Source organism: Anticarsia gemmatalis, chromosome 2 (assembly GCF_050436995.1).
Source record: "Anticarsia gemmatalis isolate Benzon Research Colony breed Stoneville strain chromosome 2, ilAntGemm2 primary, whole genome shotgun sequence".
NCBI classification, from domain to species: Eukaryota; Metazoa; Arthropoda; class Insecta; order Lepidoptera; family Erebidae; genus Anticarsia; species Anticarsia gemmatalis.
Genome location: NC_134746.1, coordinates 7424530 through 7438528, shown reverse-complemented (window position 1 = coordinate 7438528; position 13999 = coordinate 7424530). Strand labels below are relative to the sequence as shown.

Below are 13999 nucleotides of genomic sequence, written 5' to 3'. Positions count from 1 at the left end.
TTTTTGGACAAAGTTGCTCGCTGTCTTTTGCTCCGAGTCTTTCATGCTGCTTTCCTATATTCAGGCAAAAAACACAACAGTTAATAAAACTATATATAACCTAGGCCCAAACTTCAGTAAATATTAAGATTATATTGTAAAACCTAGTAGATTCGCTCATACTTAAAGGAGAAACTCCGAAATATTGTGTTATTTTCATGAACGTCGAACTTTTACCAACATTTTTTTACAAATAAGGTTACCATACCATTACCATACTCATGAGTTTTGTTGACCTTTTTTCGTGTGATAGCAAAAATATGCATATCCAGATTAATCCGGATTGCATTTACTAGATAAGTATCTCAGTATAGCAAGTTGTATAAATGCATGTTATTAGTATGTATTAGTATGTATGTTCTAGAGAACTTACCTTTTCATTTAAAACCTTTGTATTAGACTCAATAGCTCCTTTGTATATATTTTCCTGGACAGTTCCCATTGTATACAAGTGAGACTATATTCAAAGTAAATTTCAGCAGTTTCATAAGTTAACCAAAAAGAACTCAAGAGCGCATTTAAATACGATATATAAAAAGTTTATTCATTGGAAAATCACATTTTAAATTTAATAAATATAACTTCGAAACTAAATCATCTGTCAGTAATAACACAATGACGTCTTTATATGTCAAGTTTACTCACCTTCTTGCTTGTTTTCAAACTCTTCTTTTAAATTTTACACATAACGAAACTTCTTTGGCTGTCTGATATACTAACTCCCTGGAAAAAGTACCTTCAGAAAATATCTTTATATTCCTACCATAACAATGCTACAAGTAGGTCCTTAGATATACTTTTTTATTCGCTTATATGCCTATGAATTTAGAGTATTTTAGAGACAGATAAGATACATTGTCATTTTAAAACTAATAAGCTGTTATATAAATAGCTTTTTCAATTTAACATTCAATTATCAAGTAGTTTGTGGTCTCCGTAATGGCCGCACGAGCTACAGATTTATTATTAAGCAACCTAGTTCAAAGAAAATATTAATTAACTCTTTGTCACTCATCGATTATTATATATTATATTAATGTCATAGGTAAAGGGGAATTTAAAATGAATCAATATCACATTAGTAGCACGAGTCAGATCGAACGTTATTTCATAATGTCATTAAGAAAAGTCTGATTTACAAATGTAGCTACTAATTGGTGATTACTCTTGTATGTAGTCTCGAACATCCCACAAGAAAGAAAGTAGGAAAATATAAGGTTATTAGCATTTAAGAACATTTCAATCTATCCAGCATCAACAGCTGTCTTGTCTAACTGAAAGGAAAACATATATTATGTTTCTTTTTGGTTGATGGTAATACAGGTTTAAAGATATTAAGTTTAGCCGCCAGAAAGCGTTTACTTCACTTGGTATTGGATGTTTGATGTGAACTGAAAAACATTGAAGTACTGAGCTCGCCGCAAGTCCCCAATAGGCTACTCATCTTTAAACTGGTCTAAAATAGACCCCGATTGACATGCACAGCTATCGTTGAGCGCCTTAATTTAACGGCACTGCAATCCGACGTTATTAAAAACTAATTAACTGAATAACATATCAATTCGATTATTCCTTTCCCTTCGTTGAAATAACCAACACAAAGTACATCAGACAATTACGGAAACGCAGATTTATTCCTCCACAAAATCAAACCCTGAACCTTAAAATAAAGCATATCTGTGTGTCGACTAACTTAACTATTGCGCCATACTCGCCGTCGATTGGATTAACTTGACAATCGAGGGCAAAATTGATCAACATAAAGATCCGTTACGTGAATGGACCAGTGTCGATACTGGAGCTTGGTTTTTTCCAGTACACACGAGTACGAGTTTACTATCGATACAAGAACATGCATATCACTTCGGCTGACAGCGGAGCGCATGTCCATGCGTCAAACAGATTTTTTATAGAATTTTCCAGAACTCTACATCTACGTTACTTTCACTGCAGTGTTTAAAGCGATCGGTTCCTTTAATTCTAATCCTCCGTGGCACAGTGGTTCAGGTCGCCACGTCGCTACCATTGCGTGGGGAGGTCGCGAGTCGATTCGCACACGGATTAATTATTTGTGCGATCCACAAATAATTGTTTCTGGTTGTGAGAATTCTTAAAAAAAAAATAGCATAAACGAAACTGAAAGCTTATGCAACATTTTTAATTCTCAGGATCAGTTGAAATAAAAAAGGCGTCTTGAGAAGAAAACGTGCCAATCGTTCACACAGACGAAGATTGATAAATTGTCGCGACGTCTCGTGTAAGCCACGAAGCCTTGTAGGTACTCATTGTACGTAGCCCTGTTAGTGCGTGAGCGTCGGCGGGAGAGTGTCAAAGCGCCATTGGCCAACACGTTGTCAATAGAGCTGTGTATTGTACCGGCACATTGTCACCGGCCGGTCAGATGACCCAGCTGCACACCACAATAACACTTCAATACACTGATCACATGCCACCGGAACATGTCAATAGCGTCACCGAGCTACTAAACGAGCTAACCTTCTTTATGATCATACGTAACGCACATTTAGACCTAGAACGGTTGACGTATACACCACGCCTACCAACCCAGCAATGATTGCCATTCTTATGTCGATGGACATGTGGAACTTCACAAGGGAAGTGGAGATCAACGACCAAATATGATGGATTCAAGGTTTTATACCACACGTGTATACGTAAAGATATTTCTTTACCAGATTTGCATCGGGTGTTGTATGTGTGTCATCATAGTATGCAAAAAAAACTCAACAAATTTCGGATCTATAACCAAGTCTCAGTCTATTGCGATTTCCTATGTCACTGAAAGTTGGTTCATTATTGGTAAAACGATTTTTTCCTTAATGCCCACTACAGCTAAGTCATATCAAAACACAAGATACATGATCAAGTAGACTGAAGAATACACCATTTTTAACATCTAGTATATCGAACTAAGCAAATGTACTTTGACAACTAATCGTCTCTGCCATTTTATCTTCACATATTTCCCCTGCCTACTCAATATAATTACGAGTTAAAGTAATCAACCTGTTAGGTAGTGACAGACTGGTAGCAGGTATGCTCATCGCCTGCGAGCGTAAATACCAGCCTTAGTGACACAGACACCAATATTGCCGCGCCGCGCCGCTGTGTGAAAACTAGAGCAATCAGCGAGCGTATTCATTAGGTTTGTTTTATTTTTAATTGAAATGAACTACGAATTTACGAGTAATTGTCTTTATTTAAGTAAAAAGGAACACTATAGCTTAGTGTTCGTACAGATTAGTTAGTTACTCCAAATATAAATGCATGATATTCTATTTTTACTTTTTTCATTTGTTTTATTTGTATAATAAGGTCTAATGTACATATGATTCGTATAATTTTATTAACATTTTTATAGAGAAATCCTTTCATGTAATTTAATATAAACTTATTATATTACTAAATAATAATTACGCACACTGACAGAAAATTACCACAATCATAAATATTAAATAAAAATTCAGCGGAACAGTACGTTCTGCGTACGAGATAAATTATACGCTATGAAAATGATTTTCCGGAATTACGTGGACGTATTAAAACTCTAATTAAAAGCTCTAACGTGGATCCATCTCTTAGTGCGGATCGAAGTGATCGGCGAGTCAAAGTCGCCGGTTTGATTCATTATAAAGCGAGCGTGTGCAGCGCCCGCGCCGCCAGTACGAGGCAGGTTCGCGCTCACTTCGTGTCGTAGATATTCAGGCGCTTCGCCTTATTGCCGACAGTGCCACTGCCGCGAACATCCGCACCGACAAACATGTCGATACTTATACCGCACTAAGTTAATCGCGATTTATTAATACGTGATTTAGTATAGCGAACATTTTGCAACATTGTTATTATTTTTTTATAAATCAACCAATATGGTTAGCGGCAATAAAGACCCCAATGATCCCAAAAAAGTGCCCCCGAAGAACCGTGAGAAAAAGACAAATAACTACAAAAGAGCTAATTGGTTTTCAAAAACATGGTTCATCTGGATGATGCCTACTTTCTGGAGAGGCTACAAGCGAGACCTGTACGACGCGGACTTGACCAAACCCAAAGACAACCATCTCTCCGAGAAACTTGGCGACCGTCTGGAAAAGTAAGTACGATTATTTAAATACCTATGTAATATATAAAAAAAATATTACTGAAAGGCAAATTCCAAATATTGATCAAGCCATAATATTTTTTTTTAAACTAGAGACCCACGTTTCACAAGAAAAAATCGTCAAAAATTAATATAGCAAAGTAATCATATCTATTTGCCCTATAACAGCTAACAATTTGATCAATTTACAAACCATTATACTGAGAGCGAAATATTGAAGACAATAGCATACTTATTGTAACCGCATGATAATTTGTTAGTACGAAGCGTCGTGAAGTTTATACAAACAGAAGTGCATCCCGAAGAAACATTGCTCACTGATTAACACCTGCGCGACTTTACGCTGTATTTGATATTATAATTATTAGAAACAATAACATATTTCTATAAAGTTCTATAGTTATGTAGCGGTTCTATAGTTGTGTAGTACTACGGTTCGTGTAATTTCACATAACATTTCCCGGTAGAAATATATGTAATTCGGCTTTTCTTTTAAATAAAATCAAATGTAAAAATAGTACAGTTCTCTAGGTTTTATAAACAATTATCTATAAACCCAACCAGAAAATTATACACCCCTGAAGTCTGTTGATGTTATACGCACCCGCCCACATTATTTTCATAAGATAATACCAGATTTCATAAGTATTTGCATGTAAACTTTATCCTATCATGAACTTTATCAACAATAATATTACCTTAGAATTAGTACTTTTGAAACTATAACTTTGAAAGTTCAAACATTGTTTTCTTCATTCAAGACTAATGTTATTTCAGATAGAGTATTTAGTATTTTGTAGCTTCAATTTATTAAAACGAGAGCTTCAATTATTGACTAGTTCATGCAAATATACGTCTTACCAAATCGATATAGAGAACCTATCGAGAGTGTATCGTTTATTTAAATATGTTATTTAGCAACACATGTGGTTCATGCATATTTATTCTGAGTCATTAGGAAATAATTTGACACTGAACTCTGACTGATATCAAGCTCATAATTAATAGTAGTGGCAATTTTATAAACGATTGATACATAAATTATAGTGATAGTTTTGAGAGGTTCACACGCGCGCGGTTCTCAACTAATTTGTTATCAAATAAATTGAAATTGTTTTAGTGTAGAACGAGCAATCGAATTTTGTATATGCAATAGAATGTTGCAGATTTAAAGCCGTAGTTTGTTAATTGGTAGATTGACTGATGAACTAGCTGATAAACGGCGTATAAGCTCTAGTTAGCTATACAGTATTTCGTCTTGTTCACTCAAACAGTTTCAATATTGTTTAAAACTGACCAATCGTTTAACTAATCAGAGAATACCCAACGTTTTTTAGTTAGAAAAATAAGAGATGCAGTGAACTAGTCTATTACCGGACCGTTGTTAAATGCTCACCATCTTAATTTTATGCTACCTTGTTTAATTTATGTGTATTATGTAACTCCACACTTGATTAAAAATCGTAGCATTATGTACCAACGCTGCCACGTACAGAAATAATTAGCATTTTAAAGAAGTCATTCTTATGTCACCTATCATGATTTATCTAAGGTATCATGGATTTATATTTAACAGCATCCTTATATCAGAGTACTTCTTGATAATGGCACTAAAGATCTTGTGTTTCGTAAATTTACATAAATAAATATCAGATCCAGACATGACAGTAAAAAAACTCATACATTCAAAAAACTTTTTAACGATATGACGCAGTATTTCCGTGAAAATAAAATAAAATATTTTCAACGAAGTTTATTTTCATTCAGCAATACACTATAAAGGGCTATTAAAATATCGACAGAGCATAATGTTGTAATATATTTTAACAAATACTATTTACATTATTATTCCTACAACATACATTCAATATTAGTAGGTTACTATTTAGTACCATAATCCTCCGCTAGGCGCCGCTGTAGTCTCGTAAAAAGAAGTTACTGCTGAATACAGGCAGTAAGCATATTCATAGAAATATCCGCATATACCAATGTATCGATGAACCGGTCACGTTGACGGAGCCACCGTCACTTGCGTTTCCGTATTCACGTATGTACAGTCAGCTCCAAAAGTCGCTGAACATATTATATCCTTCGAAACCTTATATTCTGAATCACGAATACTATTTGATCCAAAAAACATTTAACATTGATGAAAACAAAGATGATTGCAACCAATTGTACCTGATTTTCTTCATGTACTTATTTAAAAAATGTATTAAAGAAGTTTTGATAATGTGAAGTTGTAAAGTGACTTTTGTAGCCGATTGTACTTGTTAACTTTTGTTATTTTAATACAAGTTTGGTGCGATTCACGAACAAATTCACCTTGTAATCCGACGATGATACTTAAAACATTTTTTGCGCTTTTTATTCACTTACAGGATATTGGTTGGAGGTGCGTTTTACCTGATTATTTACAGTAGCGTGTTGTCTATTTAAATTAGCGTAAAAAAGTATTTGAGCCGTTTAAACTCGCAGAGCCTCTGGCTGCGGCTAGTAATATACTTATTTAAAACATTAGAGTCATTTTATGAGGCTTTCCCGCCCGCCCTTACACACTGCCCTATTCCTGTCATTCTTTTAATTATGCCATAGTTCGAACATTTGTAATGGCCCAACTATGGTCACTTAATAAACCAAAATATTATTTTGTTTTCCGGCATGAGCTTTTACAATATTTGTCCTGTTTATTAAATGTTTTGATTACAAAGTTGTGGTGACGAAGCCGCGAAGGTCGGGCAGCAGTTAGGAAAGCAATCAGTCCGCAATCGGTGTATATACAGTAATCAAGTTAGACTCTTAGCTGGCCTTAACATACTTAGAATGGGCTAATGTGATAATGAATTAAATTGCAAATAATCACAATTATTTTAAATCTAGGGACACATACGGATGCAAGAGAAAACGTTTGACATTATTTTGATATAAGTTTTAACAAAATTCTACGTCAGTCACTCACACAAATAGGAAGTGAGATAATAAAAAACTTTATAACATTTATCGGTACCTACGTACCTATCTACCGCATCTCTAGATAAAATTAATCAGTGTGCATATCTAAATCAATATACAAAATCATATTCTAGATTAGAAATAATACTATTTTGAAACATTGTAGGTACTTACATGCCCCGTGCATGTACCGTTATATATTTTACTCATACATTAAACTCGACCTAGACCAAAGACAAACTTAATGATATATATTCATGAATAAATAGTGAACATTACAAAAATAAAACTTGTAAGTAGGTATAAAGTAAGGAAAACAGAAAAAAATAACAATAAAAAGCCGGCATGGAGAATTTTTAAAAGTAAATAAGTAGTTTTGAAAAATCGATATCCAATTGCTATCAAGTTATCGAGTATTATAATATCTATGAACAATTCAAAAGCAGCTAACTATTAAAACGAAAAAACGAATTGCATGGCGAATGGTCGATGAAAATCTACTCGCAATTACTATCAGAACTTTATAATCGCACTACTGTTGGGTTTCAAATAAAAATAATCAAATTCTTCCTCGCGTGATATCAGTTACACAATCATTGATTGTAGCTCGTTATAATAAGGTATGAAACAAAGGAGTAGATACAGACATCAGTCACTAAGGTCGCTGCGACTCGACACTTGTTCTCATTGACGATATACTAATCACTTAATAAGATTCGTCTTGACGCATAATGTTATTTAAAACATTAGATTAACTTACATAAGGCAAGCATTTTTATGATAAACAGTGGAAATGGTAACTCGTAATGTCAATAAATATTTCTATAAATTTATGAACACAAATATTGGGTTTTAATGCTGACACGGTATAATAGGATAGTTGAGTTGGTTAACGAAAGCTATTAAACTTGTACTCGTAAAAGGTTCATCTAAAATGTTATTGTTTTCGTAACTATTGTTGAAATTAAAATTATTACAGACTAAAGCATTATATTGTACTCATTTGATCCAACGAAAATAAAAAAACTCTGACGCCACTTTGCCGTATTTCTATACCTATGTAAATGTGTTTTTGACATTTCATAAGCTGATTTGACTAGTAGTCAACATCCCTATTATACACTTAACTTAAATGACTTTAATTCACTCATGTAATAAAGTTCTTCTAGTAATAACATTAAGTAGCTAGATTAAATAAAAGAAGTGTTGGCGGCCTGTTCATTACAAATAATAAAGTGTTATAACAAGTAAATTGGATAAGTACGAATGCAGTCATAAAGTGCTAATGACCGAGTGCTACATAGCTGACCCTTTTGTGCCAGCTCGGTAATCCACGGACCGAAATACGATTGTGATAAGAATAATTTAAACGTTGGTTTTTATACTTCCTTTTGCTAAATTCAATGTAAGAGAGATTCGGCGTAATGAGAAACCTGTAGCAATTTATCATAAGAACGTATCCACGCCTGCATATAACGACTGCATTAATAAATTACTGTGTTATAGGAAGCATTCTTTCGTCGATATACAAAATCTTTTATAAATTATTCAAAATCAGTTAATCGTGAACATGCAATAAATTCAGAGTCAAATTACACTTTTATTTATTCTTTTTCGTATTATTACTTCACGCAGTACTACAGGGTGCTACTCAAAATATTGTACTTTGTTAGTCTTACATTAAATTATCTCATAATGAGTAGTGGCCACATACACATTGGCGTGAAATAATAAACGAGACCGACAAAACATGTCTACTGATCACCGCGTATAAAAAGTTCATTTGCAAAGCTTGTACGTAACTTCCTAGTTATTTTTTATTCTATAAACAAATTACAGTCATTCGCCAAGTGTACAGACATTCCACATAGCCTTTTAACATGTTACTCAATTAAGCAAGCTGCAGTGTTTTCGGCTTAGCTTTTGACCGCGTAAACAAAACTTTTTGAAAGGAAAAACAAAACATCTCTACGCTCTTTTCCCTGCAGTATGCATGGCAGCGTTACAGCAATGCATTTAGCTTGCAAAAATGAGCTACTGAAAAAATAGAGGCTTGTTTCTACAAAACTTTACTGCAAGGCAAAAAACAGGAGTTCTACATTTTTGGTAAAATTTTAATAAACCTACAATCTGCATTTCAGGATCAAGGAAATTGATAAACACGCACTTATATAGATAAAACTACACACATTAAATGCCTACGTAGTATCAACAATATTGCTTGTCATTCTCAACTTATTATGTCAAGTTATTTTCAATTAATTGTTTCTAGTAAAAACAAATATGTCAATTGTATTTTAAGTACCTACTACACGGTTTTATAATAGAAATAAATCAATCAGAAATACCATGGGGCTCTTTTAGTTGAAGGAAAAATGTGTTATTAAGTATCTGTCAAGTAAATAAAATAGGGTACGTAATTTTCTTCTAACCGTTTACCAGACTAATACAATTAATATCTTTGTAGAAATTTTACGCAGACGTTTGAGGTTACAGATACGTAACTCGATTCAAAACTAAAAATATGAACTTCCAACAGCTTATAAATAAAACAAATACGCACTGAAGCGCTATAATACCGAGGTGCGCGATGCGGTTGAAATCTCAACAGAAAAGGATACAAATAAAATCATATAAATAAACTAAAACAGGTTCAGCAAGATGACCTTTCATGATCTTGACTTTAAGTAAAAGTGGTAGGTAAAAGTCATATAAGTAAAACAAAGAAAGGGTACAATACTCAAATAATCCGCAATGGATATAAACAGACAATGATGATCTTGGTGAATAGATACAACCATGTCATCTTTTGCATCATTAACCTGAGCTAGGTTATGCACAGGAGTTTTTTTTGTGGTTCCAACCATATTTATTAAGTTTGTCCGCATTACAATGAAGAAGTTTTAAACGTAGTTAAGTCCACGGCCATAATAAGGCACTGCATAAAAACAAATAAGACAAAAGGAAGGAATGAACAAACAAACAAAAACTATCCGTAAAGCAACTCATCAGCTGTTCATTCTCATTTCCGATTAAGTTGGAAAAACACAGTTTTTTGGACTGTGAAAATGGTTTATATACACTGAGAAGTGAATAGACGGAATGTTTCTATCCAGTCATCATTTGGGAAATTGTCACGGTCATCTTAATTATAGGAGCTTGCCTTTGCCAAACCACAGTTACGGAATAATATAAATATGAAACATGGTGCTAAACTTTTCAGAGACCTTACCTTGAAAACCCATCATTGATTTTATGACGAACTTGTTGATGACATGTAACTGACGCTGCCTGTACTTATTTGTCAAGATCATTCGTGCTAAATATTTAACACCTCAACAGGTACAAACGTATCAGTGATAATAAACAAACAAAATAAATTACACAAACACCCTTTTCTAAGAAAAAGGACTCGTTGAAACCAGACAAAGGCATTTATGTACGTCTGATTAATTATTTTGTATTCTTCGAATCAGTAGCGCGATTCCGTACAGTCGGTACTGTCGAGTATCGACAATTTGACATTTAGAATGTACTGGAAAACAATTCCTACGGCGCCCGTCAGAGGCGCTGATCAGATTTTCCCACAAAATTTCTTGATGACAAACACCGGGTTGTCACCGGCGTGTCGGTAGTCGATAGTGGTAGAGAATCGAGCTGCATGGAACATTCTTGATATGATAGTAACAAGGACTTATGTCGGCCATCGATGTAGTATTCGGTGAACTTTTCGGCAATAAGCACTTGACCCTGTCCAAGGCTGTATGATGTCCATTCTCCAAGTTCGTACATATCATGAGCGTAAACAGCTTGCGTAAGTGTTTTGGGCTGCAATTATGGAAACGTACTGAATTAATAGCCAACACTGCCAAGCAGTAGGTATTTAGTTGTACTCTATATTATAATTACAATACACAACTATAAATCAATAATACTCTATTTAGTTATCGACTCAAGACTTATTCATTTAATTCCGGTTAAATCATTATTTATGTTCGAGTCCAGGATGTTTCGCAAATCATTTTGCAAATAAAACAATTTACCATATTTAGAAAGCTGTAATTCCAAAGCTTTATTTTGGTGTAGCTATCAGAATTACCTAAAGCTCAAAGAATTTAAAGTGTAACCCAAGAGTTTCTCAGTATGATTCGGTAATAGCTAAAAAAAGCCTCACTGCAGCTATCGGTTCATTAAAATAAACTACATGTAGCAATATTTAGTTTTTCCTGTAACAGTGAAATTGTTAACAAGATCTTAGAACAGAAACACCACATTCGTTACTGTAATTGCCATATATTACGCAATAGTCGTTACATGTTGGTTTCCTGTCTAATTCAGTGGTCGTTCCTGGTAATTGTGCTTATGTACTGACCTTCTCATTGGGTAATGCGGACAGTGACGGCGGCACATCGATAGCACTCCAGAACGACACAGGAACTCGCCACTCATTAACCAATTTACGAGCAGACTTTAGACCTCATGTAATGCACCCCGAATACAAAACCTGCTTCCCTTTAATAATCACTTTTGAATTGATAATTATACGCCGTAACAAATAAATGAATCTAATTTTTTTATATCTAAATGTCAAAAACTTACGATACAATTAAAGCGTGTTTCAATTAACATCGAAAGAGATTGAAACCAGAAAATTAAAAAAAAAATATATATACTTAAGTGTATCTATATTTTTCCATTACTATAAGTTTAAATAGATATACAGTTATAATTAAAAGCACATAGAAGAAATCCTGTAGGCTGACAATCAAAAGATCATGTCAACTGCTCTTCCCCGTATCTTCCGTAAATAATGAAGCAAATCGTACAATCTAAATAGTTATTATTCATTCACTATTAGTTTCCTACATACTTTCAAAAGCACTGATATTATATTTACGTACACGTAGTGCTCTAAGTAAACCAGTTCGGTGCCGAATGCATTGCTGAACTTTTAAATGCGCAACAAGACCTCTTACTTAACGTTTTTTATGAGTATAAACAATGTACTAAAATATGTCATGAGAAAAAAAATGTGCTTACGTACAGAACTTTATTTATAACCGATACATAGACTGAGTATAACCTTTGTATCTATCAATAGATCCCTCCATTTTCGAGCATACAACAATATTAAAGCTACATTTACCCCTAAATAGCACGTAATTTATGTCCGAAAGACCCTGTATTACAGCGAAAAAATGAATAACAATTCTATACTTAGTTAAGTTTCCTGAGCTTCCTTTAATTCGCGAAAATCTTTATAAAGATTTATAATTGAGTTTGATTCAAACTCTATTTACAAAATAGTATACGCAAGTCAAGAGACTTAGTTTTACACAAAATTATTTCTAAAATAAAGTGCATGTTCATTAATTTAAGCTTTTTGCCTCCTTAAGTGTGCAAAGTTAATTTAAGGTTTTAACTATATCAAGAACAAACAATTCCATTCTATTAAAATATATGTATGCCACGTTTTCTTTGCTTTGCGTCAAGTGAATTCACAGAAACCTGCAGTAAAAAATGTTAGTTGTTATGTTAATTATATCACAGTAACATAATGGCGTGTGCACGATCCACGAATCTGCATAACCACTGAATATTAATTAATTAAGGGTCATATTGTTCTCTGTAACTTAACGAATAATTGTTATTATGAATGTGAACGAGAACGTAACAACAATTTAAATAGTAGAGACACGTAGAGTCAGCCGACCCCACGAGAATAATATGTATTTATATAAATATCAAAACATCAATTTTATCATGTTAGATTGATGTATGCGTATATTGCCGTTATGTCAGTACACAAGCATTCGCCGGTCGTTGTTGGCATGCGAGATGCGGCGGCCATGATCGACGATTGCCGCGGGAGGTGTGCCTCGCTTCACACAAAGGTTTAATGGCTGTGTGACTTAACACTGATACTGCATGCCGTACGAATATCCAGAGGCTTAGATCGATAACTCATTATCACACGCTACCTACAGCTCGAGTATTACCTGCATGCGCATATTATTATATCGCACGGCCTGCATCTGAGACAATTTGTAAACTACATTAATACAATCTGTGCGAATAGGATGTACTAATCAAGACAACGTAAGTCTTGTGAACGCATTTACGCACACAATTACATTATTATATACTTACTTACTGCGCTACGTATCGATGTTAAAAGCTTAGTCACCTATTATGTGACAATAAAGAGCAATCGCAAATCCAATTTTTCTATTAAATCCATTTTAGAGCCACGGCGTCCGCATTCTTATTTTTTAATATTCGTGCGAGCGTGTCGTACATTTGACTCACCAAGGGCAGCACGCAACGTGCTATCCAAATAACATCGTCGACTCTTCATATTGCATACCTGAAGTGTTAGAATTCCAGCGCCGCTCAATAGCAAAGTGGTTATTTTTTAGAATGATACAAGTTGAGGTTGTACTCAACTTGTATCATTCTAAAAAAGGCGTGCAGAGACTAGAATATTTCATGTAAAGCAAATAATTTAGTGGAAATTATAATGGTTAATCCATTTAAAGTGAATTAAACACATCTATCATGAATGCTCTACTTTTGCCTACTCAACTCGGAAAAACTCACGGAAATAAAAATTGATAAGTAACGTTTATTTTTCACTAGAAGCTGATAAAGCAAGCCAGAATTTCAATAGTTTTGCCATCGTGTGCTATTGTTAAATGAATTTATTTTGCCGTATTTTAATAGCACACGACGTGCAGTGTTTCTATTTGTTTATATTTAAATAGAATCAGGTAATTAAGTAGGATACTCCACGTATTCGTTGCATGGTCAACCGGCCACCGTCAGTGAAGCAGACTTGGTCCAATGTGTAATGTGACGCATCACTCCACACCACATGAATCATGTAGT

General features: G+C 34.1%; 1 protein-coding gene across 1 annotated transcript in view; it reads left to right on the top strand.

Moving 5' to 3' along the window:
* The first annotated feature begins 3701 nt into the window (after positions 1–3701).
* LOC142982493 (ATP-binding cassette sub-family C member 4-like) overlaps positions 3702–13999 on the top strand; it is a 35667-nt gene continuing 25369 nt past the window's right edge. Inside the window, exon 1 of the mRNA XM_076128968.1 lies at positions 3702–4150. Coding sequence (XP_075985083.1) covers positions 3927–4150 — 224 coding nt within the window. The 5' untranslated portion in view covers positions 3702–3926. The remainder of the gene's footprint in view (positions 4151–13999) is intronic.